The 25995-nt window shown below is 36.6% G+C and overlaps 1 protein-coding gene across 7 annotated transcripts in view; it reads left to right on the forward strand.

Annotated features, from left to right (window-relative positions):
* Positions 1-25995, forward strand: part of LOC306857173 (IQ motif and SEC7 domain-containing protein 1-like) — a gene marked incomplete at its 5' end in the record, with an annotated part of 170815 nt that overhangs the window by 76257 nt on the left and 68563 nt on the right. For 2 of the 7 annotated variants that reach the window (XM_079396932.1, XM_079396936.1), the window contains one exon: positions 18711-18809. The exons of the other annotated variants lie outside the window; for them this stretch is intronic. In XM_079396932.1, the coding sequence (XP_079253058.1) occupies positions 18787-18809 (23 nt within the window). Of the gene's footprint in view, positions 1-18710; positions 18810-25995 lie in introns of those variants that run through there. 7 annotated transcript variants of the gene reach the window in all.

Here is a 25995-nt window from a genome sequence, read left to right on the forward strand (position 1 = left end):
CTTCTTGCTTTCTCTTTCAGTTCATTCACAGCCAAATTTAGCCTACCAGTTGCATTTATCTTCAGCCTGAGGTATGTGTAGTTTGTGGCATATTCAATTTTGGTCATACCAAGGGTGAAATTGTGTCTATTTCCCTGAAGTCTGGGTCTTTTCTGGAAAGTTAGTACTTTAGTTTTGTTAGGATTGATAGTCAGGGCCCAGGTCTGACAGAACTTGTGTAAGATGTCTAGGTTCTGCTGTAGACCCTCTTCTGTTGGAGACAGCAGAACAAGATCATCTGCAAACAGCAAGAACTTCATGTTGGAGTCATGTAGTGTGAGGCCAGGTGCTGTTGATTGTTCCAGGACTTTTGCCAATTTATTAATGTAAATATTGAAGAGGGTCGGTTATAGCACCCCGCCCTTGAGTGAAGAATTCTGTTAGTTTATTTCTATCTCCCTCTCTCTCTCTCTCTCTCTCTCTCTCTCTGTGTGTGTGTGTGTGTGTGTGTGTGTGTTTGTGTCTCTTGCCCTAGACTGCTTGTCAGACCACACTACTCTTCCTAATGTGGCAGTTCCCATAAAGTATAAAGGCGGCTTATTTGGCAGCTGAAGCTTGAGCAGTAATTACGCAGTGTACCTTTATGATGCTCCTGTTCGCCAGCTGACCCCTCGTGAGCCCGCAGAAGAATTAATTTTCGTGCCAGTGGAACCCTGGTCACTGTTACCTCATTAAAATCCATCCTAATATGGTATGCATGGATTTACTACAGCATTGTGCAATAGCGGCCGTATTATATAACAAGCCAAGCCTCTCACTCGCCACTCACTTTCTTGATTTTTTTCTTCTTTCTTTCTCTCCTCCTTTCCCCAAGTGTCACAATGTGCCTCTGGCTCACTCTCGGCTTGATTCATTGTGATTTGCAGTTTGTGAAGACCTCATATGAGAGGGCAACCCCGAGATCACGGGTTTGCACTGTGGTACACCGTTTCTGTGACAGATGTGATCTTGACAGAGCAGGATCAGACAGCTTCTGTAAAGCAGTAAAACGTCAGTCTTCCTATCCCTTTGCTGAACACGTGCAGTCGTGTAAGCCTCCGTATGTGACCCCAGGCAGTGAGCTGGTATGTTGATATGGTGGGCCGCACGGCGCAGCTCATGTGCCCGCTGTGGTGAGCTATCACAAACCATCCTGTCAGTCTCTCTCCATAGCCCACCACTTGTAGTGCAGCGCCCCCAGCCCGTGGCTTCTCTGCCACTGTACTCAGCTATAGTTTGCTGTTCTGGGCGTAGCTAATGTGATTACACAGTAATTAGAGCTTTAATTGCACACCATTGAATGGAAATTGGAGGGGCTGAAGATTCTGTGTAAAGAAACACTCTCTGAGATTTTCACATAGTGGATTTACAGTAAATTTTAGCCATGTTTGATTTTATGTGAATGAAAACAAGAATGTTACGAATGCAAGTACAGTTCGATTAATAAGCGGATGCCTTTGCCTATAAAACAGTGAAAATGTAGTGTTTCATCAAAAATATATGACCAAATACACTATAAATTAAACTTTTTTTTTTTCAGCTAATTAATTAAGATATAATTAATGCATATTTAATACAAGGTAAGCTTTGTAGACAGCATGTATGCACACAAAATAAAAAATAATAAAATATATCAATAATAACATGGAAAATAAAAAGTTTGGAATGTTGGGAAATTATGAATAATGTATAAATGATTTTGTTTTTATTTTTATACTTATCATTTTAATTTAATTGTATTATATTATTGTTCATTAAAGAAACAAAAGTACATGGGGCAACTTAAAAACAGAAATGCAAATGCTGTATTTTTTATTTTTTTTAAGCTGTGTGGTTAAATTGTAACAACAATTATTATTATTGCCATTTTAAATAATGTGTATTTTATTTTAAATGTTCATTTATTTTTTTTAATTAAAACTTTCACAATTATTTTTCTCAAATTCTTTCAATATACGTGTTGAACATGGAATATTCTTTCAATATGCCAACGACCCTGATTAAGGTCAATATTTTGTGTGTAGGGTTGTTGTTTTTTGTTTTTTTATCCCTGCAGGCTAGTTATGGATTCGTGTGTATTTTTGGCTGTAGACGTGATTAACCCTCATCTACTCTCTGAAGATTCCTTAAGGCAGATGCTGTGGGAATCTCTCGGTGGTCACTCTGCCCATGCTAGATGCTTGTTAACTCTGCATACGTGTTAATCACAGTGAGTGTGTCTTGCTGCGATGTGTGGCGTAATTGACAGACTGATATGTAATTCATCTGTTGTTTAGCCACGCAGCCTCCTCACTCATACACATGGACTCCTTCTTGCCTTTCAGGTGTTGATTAAAATGGTTCCAGCTCCCGCCCCGCTTCCGCTCAACACAATCATGCGCATCTGTGCTGAGAGCTCAAAGACTTCATGCAAAACTAACTCTTGGAAACCAACAGCCGAAATCCAAAATTAACATTAGCTAAGTGCCAGATGCAGATGCAAAAATCGAATTTGGCAAATTAAAATAGTCACTCACAAGTTGGCATAAACTTTATGAGGAACCACAATATAACACATTTTGAGTCTAAATGAGCAAATGATATTTTGATCCTTGCTAGTGCACCTTAAAGCGATTTTTCGAAGTTGTAAATTAAGCAAAGATTATTAGAATGCATTTTACAGGAAAATACTGTTCAGGTATTTATACTTCAGAATATGACTTAATTCAATGTGTTACCAATTCGTTGTTTATTTATTAAATTTACTAGCAATTTCTAAGTGCAAATTGTTTCTAGACAATTTTTTCAGTGTGTAAGTGACATAAGCAAATACATATGCACCGCTTGCTGAAAATATCTTGAATATCTTGAGATTTTTCCCTTTGCATTTCAGTGTGCACCTTGTGGAAGTTAAAAATATGAAAAAATGCAAAGATTTAAAGTTTTGCCTCTTTGTCGCCATCTCTGTTTGAAAACCTGGAATTGCAGTTACTTGCAGAATTATCTTGCTTGCGTTGGATGTGCTCTGTCACAGCTCCAGCGCAGATGAATCTAATGCTTTGAGGAGTATGTGTGGCTGTCAGTCACCGCACCGGTGTGGATATTTACTGTACTTCGCAATCACAGATTCTAGCCTGTCTTGGAATATATGACTCAAATAAGAATTTTCACCGTATATTGCCTTCTGTAGTAACAAGTAACAAGTCTGCCACGTTTGTTCTGACCAACGGAGTAAAAAAGCATTACAATAAATCACGCTACCAATGGTGAATTAATCTAAAGATATGTTAGCTCATATCACATCAAACCATGCAAATTGTTATTACTGTTATACTTTATTCTCAAATTATTAATGTTAACAACATCAGCATTGCGTGACTGAGTATAGTGTGTATTAGCATGTAGATTTCAATTTCTGTACAGTCTAATCTAATAGTCATGCCATTCTAATTTCATATTAAGAAATTCTTTTAACCCAAAAAGTAAATTATGCTCCCTTCGAACTTCTTTTCTTTAAAATAAAAATCTTTTGTAATCCCAGGCTATCTGTAATCAGAAGCACATTTAAAACTGGAATATAGTTTAATTTCATTAACGTGTTTCATAAACACATAATCCTTTCTGAATTACAATCCGCTGTCAAAAAAGGCTATAAACTGTGAGAAAAGGCTACAAACGATCCGCCACCTGCAGCATCCTCAAGTGCGATAGCCTACTAGACGGGAAAAGAAACTTCTTTGTTTACAAACGTGACATAATGACGCAGTGCCATGCTCGAATTTCCCACGAAAACCTACCCGTACCACTCAAATTAGAAACATTATCATAAACTAACCGTTGTGAATCTGGCTAAAGTAAGGCGATAGTTTGGAACACTGGCTAGTTATGTACTTGCTCAAATATTGATTTTGGATTATTTTTAACCAAAGAAAAAAGTTACTGACTGCAGCTTTAAATTAAAAGCAGGACCTGAGATTTCTGGGTTGTGACAGTTGTGATTTTTACATGAGCATACACCACTTACTTCTGAAGAAAATGTTGGAAATTATTTTATTATAGCCTTTTATTTGAATTTGAAGTGCATCTAAATTTAGCTACAGATTTTGTTTCAAATATTGCTCTTTTCAGTTTATAGAAGCCACATTGTTCTTTTTTTATTTATATTGTTGTGGTATGTGAATGCGTCACCTCCTGGAATCAAAGGGGGTTTTGTCAGACTGTAACAAATTGTTCTCTGTGTCACAGAAACAACCAAATGTTTCTACGTTCAGACAGTAGTAATGCTGGAATCTGTTCATAAAAAAAGCTTGAGAAAGTCTTGCTAAAGTACTCACAATATTATTTTCATTTCTTTCAGAATCTCTGTTACTTCCGTCTGACTTAAAGTTTTATGACTGTTGTCATGGAGATGTATTATTGGGTTTATTTTATTATATGGGAAACCTTTTTAGTAAACATTTTTCTTTAGGATAGCAGATATCTGTTACAGTAACTTTCATTTCTATCTGTCTGTCTGTCTATCTTTCTATCTGTCCGTCTATCTTTCTGTCTGTCTGTCTATCTTTCTGTCTGTCTTTCTGTCTCTTTTTTTTTTTATTGCACACCAAGAATGCATTTATTTGATTAAAATACAATAAAATAATTGTAATATTAATACAAAAAAAAAACCATTTTTGACAACCATTACTCCAGTCTTCAGTGGCACATGATCTTTCAGAGATCAATCTGCAGTGATTTTTTTTTTTTCTTTTATAGTACATGCCTACAGCTCTGAAAATCTGGGCTCAAAGAAATTTGTTCATCTGTTTTATACAATTATTCTGATATAACTGCTGTAGAATGTTATTCCATATATTATATCAAAGTCCCTTTTAATGAAAGTCCGTTCACTTGGCAGCCATATTTGCAACGCCTCAGGGCAGCTCAGACAAGACCAAGTCCTATCTAAATGAATGGGGGAATCCTGAAATCTCAAAAACGGCTCGCTGAACTCGCAATTAAATTACATATTTCAAATCAGCAATAAAATCTGAAATGAACTGACCCATAAATGTTGTTTCTTATGCTCAAGTAGCATTTAAAAAGCGTATCTTTCATTTAGAAGGCGGGACTATCCCGCCATATTGCACATTGCACTTTCTCCCATTCATAAGTATAGGAGTGAACTGTCTTTGTATTTCTATAGTCCAACATAAATCTTTCTTATGAGCATGACTGCATAAAAACATTGTGTGGACTCAAGATGTAGTATTGATCATAGCTTTATTTTGATATTTGCTTGGCTCTTGTAACAACTGACAAGCAGAACAGCAGTGCTTTGAAGTGTTGTGTGTTTAAATCGATTTCTGTGTATCCTCATGGCTTGCCATCATGAGTTTAGTTTCATCTTGAAGTTGCAAAAAAGTTTTTATTTGCAAAAGTACAATATCATAAAGAGAAGTACGAAGAATTTGAAATAAAGTCTTCCTCTTCCTTTTGTGGATTTTTGCTTGTGTGTCCAGGGTTGTGCTTTTGAAAGTATATCGAATGAGCTCATTTCGGGCCAAACAAACTAAACTGATCTAAATTTCACCAAAGCAGTAGGGGTGCGAAAGTAAATAGGTAATATAATGAGTTATGGTAATCACGCCAACTTCACACACTACCGAATTTAATCAGTTAGATTACGCAATTATTCCACCTCGTTATTATTGTGTGAGGAGAAACATCCTATCCTATGTAAGATACATAAATGAAATCAAATAATTAATAAATTGATGTTATCAAGGTGGCGTTTCGATTCAAAATACAGTGATGCATGTCAGGAGTATGTATTCCAGATGGTCACATTTACGGTAAGAGACCGTAATGCATTGCTCCAATCTGAGTGCTCACTTGTGAGTAGACCATAGCCATGTTCACTTTCATATTTAATTTGTATAAGGACGTTGATCTAGGCACGTGTCCTACTTGGTAAAATCCCCGTAAGTGTGGTATCTAAAACACAACCTATGCTAGTGAGCAACTGTAATAGTCTTTTGTAAATGTAGTCACAACTACGTCCAAAGATCTTGATATTATGTGGATTCAGTCCTTGATTCGTTAACTGTACAAAGGCTTCAGTTAAGTCATGTTCAATCAAAACGATGTGGCCAATCTCTTGAAGACGGCACACTTTCTCTTATTAATGATTACAGTTCTGTTCTCTCTGTCTGGTTGCTTTCTTATCATGAGTCCAAACACGTACAGCTCGCACGACTACTGACATTCACTCTAGCCCTCTCAACCTCTCTCTTTCCTTCTCTCTCCTTCCTTCTGTTTTGACTTGCCAAGGACTCTTCATTCTCACGCATCATATTTGTAGTGAAATATTAAAATGTCTATATAATTTCTTAGCCTCAAATAATTACGAAATCTGAATTGGCGAGACACTGAATGAGGTGTGAAGAATGAAACCATGATTGAAAGAGAATGAAAAAAGACACATTGTAAAGAAATACAATATAAGAACTGCCATGGCTCTCGTCAAACGAAGCAGCGCCATTCAGGCTGAAAAGGAATGGAATAGAAGTTTTTCCAAAACGTTTGTCTCATTACTTTGGATTGTCCCTAAAAGGTCAACGGCAAAATTCAGCAGGAGGCCTTGAATTTCAGAGGTTTAAGGCGCTATAGCTCGGACTGACCTTTTCCATCAAACGGAAAAGCAAATTGCGAAGTTGTTTTAAAGACCTCCTGACAGGCTTCTGTGGAAGTGTGGAGTACAGTATTCAGTGGACCGGAGATGACAGAAATAAAGGGATGGAAGGGAGAGAGGAAGAGGAATGACATTAACATCATAACCAGTCTGTCAGAGAAAGCGCAAGAGAGAGTGTGACATCCAAGCCAGTTAGATGTTCCGGTCACTATTTAGTTTGGGGACCAGTTCTCAGTATTGACTATTAATGGAGACTTTTGCCTCAATATAGTCCTTATGTTCTGCTTATTAATCGTTAGTAAGGTAGTTGAGAAGTAAAATATGATCATGCAGAATGAAGTAAAGTGACCCATACTCGGAATTTGTGCTCTGCATTTAACCCATCCAAGTACACACACACCGTGAACAGCCAATGCTGCGGAGCCCGGGGAGCAGTTGGGGGTTTGGTGCCTTGCTCAAGCGTCTCACCTCAGTCGTGGTATTGAAGGAGGAGAGATTCACCTCCCCCCACCGACAATTCCTGCCGGACCTGAGACTCGAACCCACGGCCTTTGGGTTACAAGCCCGACTCTCTATCCATTAGGCTACTACTGCCCGCAATAATATAAGGCAAAAATATGTGCTTTATAATTACTAACAGCCAATATTTGCATGCTAATAAGCAACCTGTGAGAATTGGTCCCTAAATTAAAATGTTACTGATATTCCTCCTCAGACCAGAGCCAACTACTATAATATTACAATGATACAGTACAGTATGTCAATACTAACTACTTCATATTCAAGTCGATACAGAATTTAAAAAAAAATTAGTGATACCAGGCTTGAAATGGACTTGTCTTTTTTCACTGCCTGCTGCTTTTGACATCACAACTTAAAATTGTTGCTAGTGAAGGGCTTGAAGCAATGTTTATTTATTTGAGAAATAAGTTGATGCTGTTGTTTTAATTAATTTTTTACTAATATATATATATATATATAATATTTATTATGTATGTATGTACAGTGCCCTCCAGTAAAGACAAAATTGCTCTGTTGGCTGTGGAGTCCAGACATTTGCAAATATAATTAAAAGATGAATATAAAAGATGTTTTAGTTTTGTGCAATTGCTTCATGTTGCAGATATTTTAGTTTGTTTGCTTAAGGTTAGCTTGACCAGTAACAGAGCAAAATAAACAATTAATAAATGAAAATAAATAAAGAAATAGGCAACGAGTATGGGAATCGGCCCATTTTAATGTAAAAAATCTCCAATTGGAGTTGGTCACGAAAAATCCTGATCAGTGTCCTTTGTGCATAGATCTGTAGAACAAGTGGGTTACATTGATTACACATGAGATTTTAAAATTAAGATGAATAAAAAAAATGTACTTGAAAATAAAACAGGATGACTTTGAATAGCATAGGATGTGTTAGGATGAGCTGAGCAAGTCTGCACATGTAATTCCTGGTCCGAGAGTGACTTCTTGCTTAAACAGGAAGTAATGGATACCAAAAAAAAAAGAAATGTATGTATGTGAAAGGAGAATGTATGTGTGTGAGAGCACCAGAATGAATTATGGCTTGTACGGCCCCTTATATATATATATATATATATGTGTTTATTTGTGTGTGTGTGTGTGTGTGTGTATATACATATATAGCCTTTACGTATAGGCTATGTATAGTGAGATAAAGCTGAGACATAAAAATATTGTAATTGTGAGAAGTTAATAAGAGATATTAATATAATATATTAATATTTAAATTTGAAATTATAGAAAGTTTTGTTGTAATTTTAATATATTTTTCATTTTAAGTTTTAGTAACAATTTTTCAATATTTAGCAATAATATAGATATAAAGTTACAAGAAATAAGAATTAGTTGTAATTTGGAGAGATACAGTTACAATTTTGAGAGGTACAGCTGATTTGACAAGAAATACCCTTTTAATCTGACACAGAAAAATGTTGCATAATTTACATTAGTATTTAACTGTAATTAAAGGAGTGTTCAACTGCATGTTTATAGTTATTGTATTGATTACTGTGGTATCAAAATCATTATTCATAACTGTATAATTTACTGGTCGCAACTTGAAAATAGTTATAATGACAATTCCAGTGACAACAAAAAGTATTTCAGCAGCCGTTCAGAAAGGTTTGGTTTCGAGAGGAAGTCAAGTGTGCGTGTGCTTATGTAGAGGATGCGTCTTCTCTCATGTACAGCTGGAGTCTTTGGCATATGTGTTCCATCAGCTCCTGTGGACACGCTACAGATGCTTGACTAGTCTCACCAAGCAGAGCTGAAGGGACAGGCAGTATCCCACTACATCAGACATCACACACACATACACACAAATCACAGCCAAATCTCTGTTTCCAAGGAGACACGGGTCTTGCTGGGAGGCGAGGTGCTGTAGTAAATAGCAGAGACCGAGTCTCATAGAGGTGAAGTACTACGAAAGCATCAGACCTGCGATATTCACCTTCTGTCTGGCTCTAATTAAACGCAAACGTCAGTTATAAGACTGCTGGTTTAATTGTCCTAGCTGGAGTAGAGGACGTATGGTATAATGAAGAGTTTCTGTTTCTGTGGGGACACAGTGAATAGACACAGCATTTAGAGCAATTTAACTTGGATAGTTCTACTGTCAAAGCCAGTTTGGTAGTGCTTGTGTTCTGACACGTTAAGTTAGGTCAAATCTGGTTTGCGAAATACGTCTTGAATGCTTAGGATTGTGTCTTGTGATGTCTGGTTTTCATTCTGCACCCTACTTCTTATGCTGTGGATTGGTATTAAATTTAGGTGCTAAATGCCTTGATTCACTAAACACTTGCACCCTGATGGCTCAATTACCTGTAATGCGATTACGAGGTCATGTGTCACATATACTACAGTATGTCTTCTGCTCTACTTTGATTACTTGCACTGCACTGACATTTATACTTCATTGCTTTGCATTTCACTATTATTTATTTATATACCATGATTTTTATGATTCACACTTGTGGTTGGATGGTAATGTTTTGTTTAGCTTTGTATTTCAGCCAATGACAGTAAAGCTAAGTCTAATCTGTAACACTGTGCTGTGTAGCCACGTCCACTGTGAAATCTCATTGGTCCAAAATCCTCAAAGATCAAATGTCTTTTGATTGGCTCTGATTGTGTCACACCCTTAGGGTTGGGAATCCAAAATCGATTCCAATTCCAGAATCGGATACTTAAGGTCAGGAAGTGGATACTTTTCAAATTAAAAGTTCGATTCCGCCTATCGATTTCTATGTGCTTTTTTTTTTTTTTTTTTATCTGTGAGGACCAGACCTAGTGATCCGCCAGGACATTGCTCGCTAATCTAAGTGCTCTACTCAACATGACAAAGCATTGATGATGATATCAAATAATGATATCAAACATTTATCACATTGGAATCGAAACTGGGAATCGAAAAGAATCTGAATCGGAATTGATCAAATTCAAACGATACCCAACCCTACTTACCATGAAATAAATGTATTTCAAATACATTTTAGTATAAGTATTTTTTACTATAGGTTTTATTTATTTATTTTGCTTTGTATTAATCAAAGATTCCATATGATTCCATACTGATACAAATTCAGCTTTGCCATCATAAAAATTAATTAGATTTTAAAATGCTGTATATTAAAATAGTAAACAATTATTCAAATGGTAATAATCTTTTACAATATAATTGTTTTTAAATGCATTTTGATCAAATAAATGCAGCATTGGTGAGCATAATGAGGCTACTTTAAAAAAAAAACTGGTACCAACCCCAAACATTTGAACGGTAGTGCAGCTAATTATATATTTTTTAAAATCCCTTTCTTTGTTAATATTTTCGACAACTTGGGATATTAAACAACATTTCTCGAGAGCTAATGTTGCAGTGTTTACTCCAGAACTGGTGTGGGTCTCATTGTGGACTTATGTAATGTGTGTAAATGTGCCGTTCTGGAAGAGAGTGTGTGTTGCTTCAGTCTGCACTAGTCCATTGCTGCAAGGACACTGGGATAGTGTGAGTTTTGAGCAGATTCAGGGGTCTGGAATTGTTGCCTTAGCCTGGAGGGGTTTGATTTAAAAGTTTGTGTCCATCACCGAGCATCATAACACTCCCAGAGAGAGAGAGAGAGACAGAGCAGGAATGTGCAAGGAAGAGATCCTGCCACAGTTTGCAATGAAATCTCAGGAGACTGCATTTGTGTGTGGACGAGTGTGTAGATGTGCTGATGGGGCCACAGAGCAAATTGAAATAATTGCTCGTTTACTCCTGGCTTTCTTTCCGGTGACCTTTGGAGCCGATTGATCGCAGTCATTTTGTAGTCGATATTTTAAGAATGGATGTGTCTCGATGCATAATTAAGATCTAATTTGCATTATTTCACAACCTGTTGTTCTCTCTAGCATCAGTGAGATTTACACAGGTGCAGTTGCAGATCGTCTGCTAAGATAGAATTCACTGTCATATCATCCTCCTCCGCTTCTTTGTGTGAGGATAATGCTGATGTCCGTGATCGAACGTCTCGGTTGGAGTGCTCGTGTTACTGCTGTCAGAGGCAGATGTTTGTTCTGTGGAAGGTCGTTTTTGCAGTGACCTGTACAATTTGACACCCAGCTTTCATTTAACTGCGCTAGTCTGCTAGTCACAGTGATTAACTGTAATGATAATGGAAGCAATTGTGCCCTTAGATTAGCATTATTGTAATCATCATTGCACCGTCTGGCTGTGATTGAAACCATGCGCTACACCCCGTCAGGCTTTCTTTGACGAGGAGAATTGGCTCCAACTTTCCCCGCTGTGCGTCTTTTTGTAGACAACATCTGAAGATGTCTTCAGAGAGCGCTCAGTCAGTGCCAGGCTACACAGAGAGCAGAAATTTTGTTGCCTATTCATTTCATGCCTGTCACCTCAGATGCGCCCTGGTCGCTTTTTAGTCGTCAACATGGAAGATACACACAATTTTTATTTCTGGTGGTGTAATGGCCAGCGAAATGTTGTTTGAACTGATGATCTGAGCATGTTTATGGTTGACTCATCAACTTCTGAAATCCATATGCAGAGAAACGCATGGTGTGAAAACACTGCCCCCTAATGGTCACATGTTACATCAGTTGGGCTCTCATAAATGGGCAGTTCTCTGCTGTTAAAAATACATTAATTTATGTAGATTTTAAGTTTTATAAATTGAACAAATTTGTTCAAATTGTGTTTCCGCTGTGGATGAAACCTCAGATTGTGTGGATTTTTTATGAGAGGTGTGCTATTGATTTTCATAGAAGTCGATTTATGCATTTGGCAGATGCTTTTATTCAAATCAACTTGCATTACATTCAAGTTATATATTTGATCAATTGTTTTTGCCTGGAATCAAACCTATGATATGTTGCTTTTTAAACTACAGGACCACAAATGTTATTCTAATATAATGTAATGATATTAGAATACAAAAACGTATTAAACTAAAATATATTCCAATATATTAATATTATTATCATATTTTCCATAATGAAATGGAATGTTCCGTTATGTATTCCATCATCTTTATTTTGTATGGCACGAATTTTATGAATTGTTTGTTATTATGGCTCATATATTTCCATGCATGTTTTTGTTTGCTTGGACTGGCATATGACAGCATGCATGGCTCTCTTCCAGAGGAGGGAGACAGTGTATTGGAGGATCCCAGCAGTATAGAGCTGCACATACGCAGACACACTATTACTTCTCATCAGCACACTGATCCAGGAACAGATATTTGACACGGGTCTATCCGAACCTCTGCTATCATCCCTTTAAAATGAGCCCCTCGATCACACAAGTTGTAATTCAGTTCTGTCCTCCCCGTGTCTCAGTTGTCTGTCCCCTGCAGTGACTTCAGTTCTTGTTTTCTCTCTTTATCTTTCTCTCTTTCTTTCCTGCTGCACATCTGGGGTTTAATGTGTGTCCATTATTCATACACACAGTCTGAGTGATCCTCTGAGCGGAGAGCAGAGCTGAAGACTGAGTGTGACTCTTAAGTGAGTCAGGGAGATGTGAGGCATGCAAATAGATCTCCCATATGTTTCACTCTCATTCCCTCTTTGAGATGATGAGGCGTCAGGTGTTCGGTGCCTTGTCGCCTATGAAATAGAGAGACAACTCATGAGCATTTGCGTGTGTGCCTACCGATTATATTACATCGCATACAGGAAAGCTTTTGATGTGCATATTTAAGTCAGAATGCCTCATGATGAGCTGATTTCCATTGTGAGGATGGATGTATGTTGTAATTATGTATGTTACTTCCTCATTCCTCATGAACACTTCTGCCTCAGCTCTGTTGCATGGACGCCTCAGTTTTGCAAAATTCAGAAGTGAAAAAATGGCTTATTTTCAATTCATGAATGTGAATTTGAACTGAATTGGTAACAGTGTACAGGAAGTTGAATTTAAATGTTTATAAAATTGACAGGAAGAGGAATTTACTAAATTGCAATTTAAAGAAATTTAGCAGAGGTAATGTGTTCTTGCATCTTGGTCTACAAAAGATAATTGGTATGATTAAATATTTCTAATTTGGTAGTATTTCTGTACTATGAATAATACAAATGCTATTTATATATTTTCATATACATTTGAATTATTTATATTGTAATTATATTTTAATTGTCTTATTTTTAATATTTTCAGTTTTCATTTTGATTTTACATTTGAGTAATTTTATGAACTTTGTCATTTTTATATATAGTTTAAATTAGTGCTGTCAATCGATTCAAAAATTTAATCACGTTAATCACAGTTAATCGCAAATTTAAAATACTGGGATTTACCTGTAAATGTGTTGAAATAAAGAAATGCATGACAAACTGGAAACAGAACCTTTCACATCTCTGCAAAGTATGAGACATAATCCTTATTATTCTTTTGTTTTGTTTTTTTTCAGGCAATTAAAACGTTTACCAAGCCACATCGCTTCATTCCCAGTTTACATTTACCCAACTATTATCTAAAGTATTTCTAAATGAATACAACAAAACATTTTCTTGCGGCCTTACATGAAGTATATGATAAACTGCATTATGAAGAAGAATTGGACCTGCTCTGCAGGTGCATTAGAGCTAACATTAGCATCATGCTACATAAATCAATTTATGAGATTAGTACACTTTTACTCACAAACACTCAATGGTGGTTTAAAGTGAGTTCTAATAACTTACTTTTGCGATCACATGTGTATACACTTTGGGGGGCCACGGTACATTAGAAAAATAGCCCAAAAAAACACAACCCACGGCTCTGTAATTTTTCCTGTGGCTGTTTTTTCAAAATAGCCCAATTGTGCGGGAAAACCGCAACACTGGTTCGCTGTACCCTTATCAAATATGAGTATTCATATCTCTCGCGCACTGTCACTCTCTCTCTCTCGGACACACTCGCTCTCTCTCTCCGCGTTCGCTTCACTTTTGTCGAGCCCGGCGCCTCATAATCACACAATCCCTGCGTCCCAATGTGTATACTATCCACCCCATCTGCCCTAAATAGTACTGAAAATTACTAATATCACATATAATTTAGGATGGATAGTGTGCACATTGGGATTACCTTCCGCGCTGCGATGACGGCAAGAAGTTGGGGTCAAACTTGTCAAACGATTAATTTGCGTTAAAAAAATTGACAGCCCTAGTTTAAATTAGTTTTAGTTTCACTAACTTCCTTCAACTTAAATTCAACTTCGGGCAATCGTGGCCTAATGGATAGAGAGTCAAACTTGTAACCCAAATTTTTCAGTTTATATTATTTAAATGATTTATTTTCTGTTTTATTTCATTAACTAAAAAACATTTCAGTTGATTTGTTTTAGTTTTAGTTGTTTTAGATGTTCCATCTATCTATCTATCTATCTATCTATCTATCTATCTATCTATCTATCTATCTATCTATCTATCTATCTATCTATCTATCTATCTATCTATCTATCTATCTATCTATCTATCTATCTATCTATCTATCTATCTATCTATCTATCTATCTATCTATCTATCTATCTATCTATCCATCCATCCATCCATCCATCCATCCATCTATCTATCCATCTATAGCTACAGTATCTAAGGACTATAACCTTCTTTGAATTTCAAATTCTTTTTCCTCGCATTCAAATTTGAACTGCAGGTCTGCATCCTGTTTGCCACTGCACCACAATTCAAATGTAATTCAAATTCAGGAATTGGAATTTTAAAAGGATTCTCAATTCAATTCTGACAGAGCGTACCTCTTTCGTGAGCATTGCCGCTTCAAGTTTACCTCATGAACACTTCTGCATCAGTTCTGCCTCATGAATATGTCTGCCTCAATTCTATCTCATGAACACCCCTGCCTCCTCTGCAAATCACTCCTATGTATCAAGCCCCTGCCTCTGGTTTTCCACCCCTCAGCAAATCAATAAATCATTTCTCCGTAATAGATTATCAGTTGTAAGTCATATTTTCTCCCTCTGTGCTGTATTGTTAGCGAGTAGCAGGGCTAGCAGAGATTAGCCTGCATCAGCTCCTCAGACAAGAGCCTCAGAGACAGAGGCAGAACATCGCCGAAAGAGAATCTCAGCACAGCCCTCTCAGCCAAAGCTAATTTCTGATAACAAGTAGTTGAGTGAATAAGACTGGGGGCTGTCCTTTTTGAAACCACCAAACACACATACACATAGACACTCACAATTTCCAGCCATCCTCCAGGGGAGTGAATGAGTGCTATTTCCAGGAATCGAAGTGGGATCAGCGATAGAGCTCTTGTGTGATGTTTAGCTCCCTCTTTACTTCACCTCAGGATGTGTGTGTCTCTGTTTACCAAGTATTGCAGTATACGGGATGAATTGCAACAGTTTAGTAGTCATCAAAGATGATGTTGCAAATTCTGCCAACATGTCACCAAGGAAATGTTATCTAGCTGGCGTTTATTTAATTTTATTCATAGTTCGCAGTTTATAGTTTGCAGCTTGTTGCATTTCTTTCACTAATACAATAGATAAATATTAATGAATGATAATTCAAATTTATGCATTTTTTATATATAGTGTAATACATATTATGTGCACTACCGTTCAAAATTTAGTCAGTAAGTTTTTTTTTTTATGTTTTTAAAAGAAGCCTCTTATGATCACCAAAACAATTACCATTTAAAACAGTATATTGTTTGAATATGTAATTTATACAATAAATATGTAATTTATGGCAAAGCTGAATTTTCAGCAGTCATCATTACTCCAGGCTTCAGATCATTTTAATTTTAGAAAACAGTTATGTTGCTTAATATTTTTGAAAGCATGGCACATTTTAAATATTCTTTGATGAAGAAAGTTCAAAAGAACACCCTTTATTTGACAGAGAAATCTTTTATAACATTATGAAGTGAGGAAAGTCACTTTTGAACAATTTAATGCACGTTCACAAAATAAAAGTATTAATTAAAAAAAAATACTGAAAATAATTGTTCAACTACCATGCAACAGAAAAAAACAAATCCTTTTTGCTGAGCTCTGAAATATGTACATTGATTAAAAACATTTGTTTCAAAATTGACAAATGTTTGAAGATTGTTTATAGCTGACACCTAGAGTTAGCAGCCCTCTAGTATTGTGTCTGAACAGACTGCCAATGCCTAATGCCTGCCCTTTTCACATCTCCTGCTACATGAATTACCTGCAATGCATTCCTCTAAATGTCTTTGTGAAGCTCTGTGGTTGACAGATTTTGTTTAGGTATTTGTGAATGGCTATTTCATAAGTGTGTATGGGTCTTTGAGATTGATATTGCATTAGTGTGTGAATTTAATACACATGATTTTGATGTATCAGTATGTCAGGATCATTTGACAGCGGCTTCATAGCTGTTGTTACTGATGGATGCACCTCCAGCTTTCCTTCCCCACCCCTGTCCGTCATCTCCATACATGCATGCACACCGGTCCCAAAAGTCTCTGCCTTGTGCCTGCCACCATGACTCCATAATGAGCATGTTTGCGTGGGGATGTACAGCCTCGTTACTTTGCTTTTTCCTATCCCTGAAAAGATGTGATCCCACAATGCAATGCTCCTTCGGGAGCTTAAATCAACATAACAAAGGCCCCAACCTTGTTATATCAGGGGTGGAGATGTTTCCAAAGCCCCTCTCCGTGTTGAGTGCTATGTCAGCTTGTGGAGGTATTAGGTTGTGTGGGAGCCGGTTAAGTCTCCTGGTGCATGTTGGGAACGTGTTTTTTCTGTCAGGTATTGTTATGGTAACTGGTAATGTGCATGTGCCATGGTGTTATTGATACCTGGTGACAGGTACATGCTGGAGGGTCCCAGCAGGAAAGGAGAGGTTGTCTGTTGAGACGCTCTAGAAAAAAAGGTAAAACTGGCAACGGTTAATGTTGATGTGTGGGCAACTTGAAATTTTTTATATTAGTGTTTTGGATCAGCAGTTCAAAAAATGATATCACAGCCTGTAATTTTGTATTACAGACGTGGAACAACAATTAAAAATTTCATTTGGATCCAGAGATTTTATAAAATGATTGCAGAGCAACTGTTAAAAATGGCACCCAACAATTTTATGCTAGGGACGTAGAACAACAATAAAAAAAATAAAAAAAAGTAATTGGGTTAAGCGATTTTATAGAGATTTAGACAAACAAACAAATAAATAAAATAATATAATATAAAATAAATACGGCCCAGAGAATTTAAATGAGGGTTAAGGTGCAGCAATTTAAAATCTAAAATGTCATCCAATAATTTTACGATAGGGACATAGAACAAATATTTTAAAATTCTAAATTGTAAAACTGGCCAATTGATTTTATATTAGAAATGCAGGCAAAATAAATACATAAGTAAATGAAAAAAATAAAAATTAAATTGGGTCAGCTATTTTATATTATGGACATGCAATTTCAAATTGGGCACTGAGATTTTATATAAGAATTATATAACAATATAAAAATTTTACAATAAAAACAATTATATTAGGAAAGTCAATCAACAATTGAAAAACGAAAATCAAAGGCAGTAAATTTATATTAGGAACGCAGAAAGAAAGAAAGAAAGAAAGAAAGAAAGAAAGAAAGAAAGAAAGAAAGAAAGAAAGAAAGAAAGAAAGAAAGAAAGAAAGAAAGAAAGAAAGAAAGAAAGAAAGAGAAAGAAAGAATCAGTGATTTTTTATTAGAGATGTACACCAACAATTAAAAATGAAAATCATGGCCAGCGATTTTATATTAATAGACAGAAAATTTGAAAAATTTAAATCCCATCTAGGTATGTTATATAAAGGGCATAGTAAAAACTGTAAATTAGGCCAATTTTATATTAGAGACAGAGACCAGCAATTTAAAAATATATTATCAGGACCAGTGATTTTATATGAGGGACATAGATCAACAATTTAAAAAAAACTCATATCTGACCCAGCAATTTATATTAGATTAGAGCTGTAGACCAACAATTAAAAACATTAATTGGGCCCAGCAGTTTCATAATAGAGATGAAGACCAACAATTAAAAACTTTAAATCACTGCCAGCGATTTGCGATTAAACGCATAGACCAGTAATTAAAACATTTCTTAAATCAAGAGGAACCTTCCTCCCTCCCAGCATAATTAAGTCTTCAGCTTGCCTATTCACACAAGCTTTTGTTAGTTCTTAATGAATCCGTTTGTGTCATTAGGGATGCTGCACGCTCTTGCTGATTGGTCCAGCCTCACAAACAGAACCTGTTCCTATAGCAACCACTGAGCCAACTGGGTCTCTGGCTCACTGAACCATACTACAGTCCAGGTTTGGACAGATCAGAGGTAAACAAAAACAAATCGAGGGCAGAAAAAGTGCATTTCCAAATATGTCATTTTTGATACATCATATGAATGTGTCTGATCATAACTCTGAATCTCATATGAAACATCAATGATATGTACGTGTGTGTGTGTTTTTGAAATGCACATTACATCACACACTCCGTGTCGTGTGCCGCCCCACTAAGGCTAAGCTTGAATGAGCTGAGCACGCCTGCGAGTGTTTGAGAGAAGAGAGATGTGTGTGTGTGAGACCGAAGCTTAGTTTGGCGTGCTCAAGAGACTAACACACAACACGGCATCTTCATGGCTTTTCATCGCTACCACTTGTGAGTACATGGTTCAATTGTGCATGTGAGTGTGTGTAATTGTGCCGAGATTCATTCGAGATTGGAAGAATATTGATATTTGCATTTGTTTTGATATGAAACAACAGATGTTATTAACCTCAGCATTGCATTCATGTTATGTCAAATCACTGAAGGAGAGCGCTTATGACAGCATGTAGATCTTGTTATTCTGCCCGTATCTGTGGAGGTAAGACAGGTAGGTAATTTCATATGTGACAACTTGACTGCTGCAGTTGCTTGATGCTTCATTTAACATTTTGAAAAGCCATCACATCATACGAGGAGCAACATCTTGGGTCATGTTTGATTGTTAATGGTTCGAAGCAGACACGTTCTGTGAGTTTGCCGCAGGCTGTATGTCTCTACGCCTAGGGCAGAGGGATAAGGTTGGCTCTGTACGCTGAGATATCACGCACGCAGACTGAAAACAAAGTGGACCGTGTTTACGTAGCTCTGGTGATGTCACACCAGGACTATTTTTGGAAACAGTATAAGACAGCAGTTTCAATCTGTATTGAGCGTACTGCTGTATGTCAGGCTGAATGAACACACGCCCTCTCTGGATTTCAAGATTTACTCTTATTTTTGATAATACAAATATGTTCTGAAAAAATGTATTTGTAGGGGGAAAAAAATGTTAGTCATTTTAAATATTTGTAATCATTTTAAACAGAGTTCAAGGAGTAAAATATAATTGAACAATTAACTTAAATATTGTAATGCATTTTGCTTGAATATGTATTTATCTTTTACTATTTAAATAATGTAATTTAAAATATGCTTGAATATTATTAATAAATACATAGCAGCCATTCATATATAGTAATAAAGAGAGATCGATAGATAGACAGACAGACAGACAGACAGACGTTTAAGGATATGTCTAACTGTCTGTCTCAATACGAATTACGACAGACAGACAGACAGACAGATAGATAGATAGATAGACATTTAAGTATCTGTCTGTCTGTATGTATGTCTCTCTCTATGCAAATTACCTTCTTAACGATAGACAGATAGATAGATGGGTACCTTAATGTCTGTCTGTCTGTCTGTCTATCTATTGTGTCATAGATGTAGATAGGTAATGCAGTAATACAGGGCATTTTAAAAGCATGCGTTATAAACAAGGTAAACAATTTGCATCTATATATTACTGTTTATGTGCTGTGTTTTCTAATGGTGATTTATCAAGTGAGTAAAGAGACAGTCAGCAAGCAAGCCTCGTTCTCAGCTGGGACATTGCATAAGCCAGTGGCCCATGTTTCCATCTGCTCCTGAGCTCTGTCTGCCTGCACAACTTCCACTGCCGCCCGCTGTGCCTCATCCCAGGGGGGAAGGGAGGGAGGAAAGGGAATTGGGACAGCCTTTCGCTGTCATGTGACCCTCCCTCAAGGTCACCCTGTACAAGCGTTACTCCTCCAGAGCAGACCATGACTAATAACATGACTAAAAATTGTTGGACAATTACAGATCATTCTCTTCAGAAATATACAGTTTAAACTAGTGCTACAGCCTATTTTTTTGCGATTTGTGTGTGAATGTGATTTGAATATGTTTTTATAGCTCGATGGCAGCAGTCATGTCAGTGATAGTAATGGGAGGTGGCATGGTGCCATGCCTCGCAGGAGGAAGGCATTCACATTAGCCTGCCGGCGAGAGGCAGGCTCCAGCACTGAGGTCAGACGAGCAGGATTCAGCGTGGTGGCAAAGCATTATTCTGTCACTCAGAGCACTGATGGGATTTGGGCTTCTAACACGGTTATGTGCGTGAACTCTTTTATCATAGTGTGTCAAGTTTTTGGATGAAGCGTCATATGTTGTTGATTATATATAAATTATATATGTATGTGTGTGTATATATACATATGTATATCATTTTATTACAGAAATATTTAAAAACCGGAGTGTCTATTTACAAATAGCCAGGATATTGTGGCTCCAGTGGCATAAGTTATAAAGCACATAGCAGTGATATTTTGTCTGATCAACCCAAGTTTGAATCCGCCTTTTGCCAAATTCGTTCTTCTCCCTTTTCACATCACATTTCAGATCAAAAAGACATTATTTTTAATAAAATTAAGATTATAATCGAAAAGTGGAAAATAAAATGCCTCACTGGTGTTTATTGGTTAGGGTTAGGGGTAGGTGTAGGGAAGGCATTATTGTCCAAATAAGACAGCATCCATTTAATTTTGATAAAAACAATATTTTACACTAAACGTATATATTAATACGTTATCAGGCTATTGCATGCTGTTTTATAGCATACTACAATACTGAGGTGCACATATCTGTAACTTGCAGTAATATAAATAGCATATAAATAATATTATTGCAAAGAAAATACTGCTATTTTACATGGTGTAAATAGTATCTATCGCTAAGAAAATACTGCTATTTTACATGGTGTAAATAGTATCTATCGCTAAGAAAATACTGCTATTTGCACTTAGTGTAAATGGCATCTAAATTGATCTAATTGCTATTTACAATGGAGAAAAAAATATTTGATCCCCATTTAGTATGTTTGCCCACTGACAAAGAAATGATCAGTCTATAATTTTAATGGTAAGTTTATTTTAACAGTGAGAGACAGAAGAACAACAAAAAAATTCAGAAAAACACATTTCAAAAATGTTATAAATTGATTTGCATTTTAATGAGTGAAATAAGCATCCTGGTCTCATGGCATAAACGTACCTGGGGCACTTTTTAGCGAGACCGTTTTTACGTACCTTACTGCACGTTTCTCTGCAGTTTCAAAGAGATATGTCCACTGAGTGCTGCTAAAATACAGGTTCAATACGCAAACCCTGGCACATTTTATTACATTGATTTAGGTACGTATTACTGTGTTTTTATTACTTTGCTTCAAGTACGTATTGCGGCGTAGATTGTTCCAGAGTTTGGGGGCTAAATATATGCAATTTATGTCTGCATTTACTATGCCTCATAATCTGAATTTATTTTTGTGTTATATTTGACAAATGGCTGCATTTTCAAGCAGCAGCACCAGTCAGCAACTGCTGACACAGGTGAAAGAACAAGTACCTGTCTTTGTATGTGACCTCATGATCAATGCTGTCATCTTGAACTGATTGCTGCTCATTGAATTTAATAGATTTAATTAAGAAAATTTACTTGTGCTGGCAATCGCTAGACCAACACCATGTAGATATCACTGAAATTTGTTCAGGTAACCTTTATTCCTTTTTTATATATAATAATAGAGAGAAATCTCAGATATTTGGGAGACGAGGTGGAGATGGGATTGGAAAATGATGGAAGGAGTGAATGTGCTAAGCGCTGAACTTTACTCACCCTTATGTTTTTGCCAAATGTTGTTTTCCTCAGTTGGAATCAGAAAGTAGGTGCAGAAATACAAAATTCAGCACCTTGATCTGAAAATTCCCATGACTGCTATCTTAAACCACAGGAAGTGATACCAATAACCGGTTCATGTTCCCCAGTCCGGCCCTCAAAGGCAGATGATGAAAGCCCATTGGGTCTGACAGGGCTCTGCTGGTAGGGTCATGCTATGACCCTCAAAAATAGCCTACAGGATTTTCTTTGCTGAACTAAAGGCTTTGTGTCCCTAAGGATTTTTAGTGTTTATGTGAAACAACTAGTGCCATGTCTGCTGTAAGAGAGATGAACACTTTGTTCTGAGTCTCAGATGGCCGACCCAATCAGCAGTAGAAAGTGAACATGTTGCCATCTTATTAAAAAAAAATTGTTCTGCTGCTACAGCAGTACACTGTGTGAAGAGTGTATTGATCTATATTATTCGGTTATTGGGTATTTTTCTGTAGATGTTTTTAAAATATTTGTTTAGTGATATTTGCTAAGACATATATGTATGTATGTATGTATGTATGTATGTATGTATGTATGTATGTATGTATGTATGTATGTATGTATGTATGTATGTATGTATGTATGTATGTATGTATGTATGTATGTATGTATGTATGTATGTATGTATGTATGTATGTATGTATGTATGTATGTATATATATATATATATATATATATGTGTGTATATATATATATGTGTGTATATATATATATGTGTGTATATATATATATATGTGTATATATATATATATATGTGTGTATATATATGCTAAGACCCTATCCCTACTGTCAATAAGAATCTTTTATTTCCTCTTTCATCTTTATATGGAATTATTTAATTCGCTGACAACAAACAGCCACTTCAAAGCAAAGGCTGAACCCACCAAGGCTTACCTGTTTCATCTCGGTGTGAGGAGAGCACTCACAAAACGGTCGCATCAACCTCAAAAATATCACCATATCGTTGGTTTCCACTTGCACAATAAGTATGTTCATTCTTTGTCTCTTTGAGTGCATAATTTGATCAAGGAATAGAGGGAAACGGTTCTCATATACAAGATGTTATCATTAGGAAGTTTCATAAATGCATATGATTCTTAATAAAGAGTCGTTGATGAACTGATCGTAATGAAGCTGAGAGGCCATAACTGTTTCATTAGTGTTGAGGGCCGCTACAGTTATCCATCCAACAAGCCATTTTTAGTTCAGATCTGGTATTATGGGCCACATAATGAGTGAAGTTGATGAGTTTTAGTGTAATCGCTCTCCATCTCAGCCTGTGAAACTGAAATTGCAATTCTTTGGTCTGTGATTGAATTAATTGGCTCTTAATCTCATGTGGACATTAAATACTTACACCATTAGACCTTGGTTAAATGTGTTTTAAGCGGTCTGGCCTGTTTCCAACAAGCTCAGATGGTACAGGTCCCTCGATGGCATAGAGTAAATACGCACAATGTTTTATCTGCAATATTGTGTTTAATGTGCTCACCATTGAAGTCCATTTAGTTTGCATGTGCTTTCCAACACCGGAAGGCAACCAGTTGTTTAATATGCTAAACTCACATCTGATCCTGTTCTACGCCCAGCTGTCCTCATTTACATATGCGGTCATTTGTTTCTATGTAATTTGTATGTCTGTGCACCGGGTGATCTGTTCATATATTCATAAGAGGATTGAGTTTAAGACGGTGCGTTTTGCCTTTGGCAGGAGTGCATAAAAAGAAATGCAAATGAGCGTGTGGAATTTTAATGAGGGGATGGGACTGCAAGATTTGTGTCTCGGTCCACTAGAGGGAGCACGGAGCTACGGTCACTTTTTCATGATGTGTATGAAAAGCCTGAAGGGTGTGCAGTACTAGTAAACAAAGAACATCTTGCATATGCCCGAGGTATGCTATTATAATGGCAGAGTTACTGACAAAAAAATAATTGGAGAATTTCACAGGATGGTGGGATTATCTTCAATAAAGATCAAGAAGTGGTTATTTTATTATTAAAATTTTATATATATTTAACATATATGTCCAAAAAACACAGTGTTGAAAGTATAATTTATTTTTGGGAATTTATTATATATTATAATAGGAATATAATAAAATAAATAAAAATAATTAAGTAAATATTAGTAAAATATAATTTTCTTGCATTATTATATCTGCATATATTTATTTTGCATATGTACAGTAGGCTGTGTGTGTATATGTGTGTGTATATACGTGTGTGTGTGTGTGTATATACAGTATATATAGATATATAGATAGGTATATACGTAGATATATGAGTGATCACAGTAATACCAGACTAAAAATAGACAAAGATATTCTGCTTTTCTGCCCTTCTTCATTTTTTTCACCAGAAACCTGACGAAGGTCGTAAATGCATATCCCGGTGCTCCATTTAGCCCCAAACAGGCCACCAGTAGGCAATAATTCCCTCAGCTGTCACACCATTTTTCCTCAGCAGATTGGAGGACTTTAACATACTGCTATAAAAGACATTTTCAACATCAGCTGTATTGAATATACAGCATTTTTTTATGTTCTAGATGTTGTTTTATCCATCCTGCAGATGGATGTCCATAAGCAGTGTCCTTTTGTTGATTTTAAAAAGGGCCAATTTGAAAATCAGCCATGTGCATATTGGCTTCTCTCAAGCCTGCGGGCAATTGGCCATCATAATTAATCGGCCTGGGTTGCGGACACCTTCTACAGAATAGCAGCACGGTAGGATATATCGAGATAAATTAGTCTATCTGCCAGAGCCCAGATAGAGCTCTTCACCGTGATAGCTATCTTTCAGAGAAGCGATATTGAGGCCACGAAAATACAGCCTACCCTCATCATTTCAGCCTAGACCCCATCTGGCCCCACGTGTCACGACAATAACTGCAATTACACACTCTCCTACCCATTTGAGGTGCCCAAGGCCTCTTGGGGGTCTTTAAGATGGCCTGCGAGCCGAAGCTCGACCGTATTTAGTGCTTATTGGTTTCCGCCAATCAAACCGGAGGAGCGCAGATAATGCCACTTCAGGCGTTTTATCGGCAAAACGTATCTCTGACGGGATCATCACCCCATTCGCCGGGGGAATTAAAAGAAGCCATACAGCACTGTCATAAAGGATGTTAACATTGTGAAGAGAAAAGAGGGAAGTAATGAAGTTAGCAGAGTGAGTACAGACAAGATGGAGACTAGGAGTGAGTGCCAGTAACATGATCTCACGGCGCCATGTTTTGCAGTATTTGTCAGTGGGGGTTATTGAAAACAAACATATTGTTGGAAAATCCAGTTTAAGCTGTTTTTTGGCACATGGTAGCTGATGTTTTGTTGGTCCAAGCTGGGTATTAGCTAGCATGTTCCAAAAACTGACTTAAGCTGATAAACTAGTTTTACCTGCAGGGAGGGCAGTGTTTTTTGGACTGATATAAAAGCATCTCCAAGCTTTTTATTTTTTATTTTTTTTTTTTTTTTTCATTGGTACATTTAATAACCCTGCTCTCTATTTCAATAGAAAATCTGTCTTTGAAGAGACATCAGGCCCCGGGGATGAACCATTACAATAGAGCAAACATATAATCAGTTCTTATGTATATCAAAGCAGTCCCTGGGACAGTGAAACCAACCTGTATTTACACAGCTGGTAACTCTGTGTGAAATACTCACTGGTGTGAATTTTCTGTGAATGTTCATTTTTACTGTACCATATATAGTAATGTAGCTATCCAACAAACACAAAGAAATGTAATATCCCTGTTTAGATAGTATTGCGGCGTATACTTGGCATAAAATGTCTAGATGACTTC

This window comes from Barbus barbus, assembly GCF_936440315.1.
Source record: "Barbus barbus genome assembly, chromosome: 37".
NCBI lineage: Eukaryota > Metazoa > Chordata > Actinopteri > Cypriniformes > Cyprinidae > Barbus > Barbus barbus.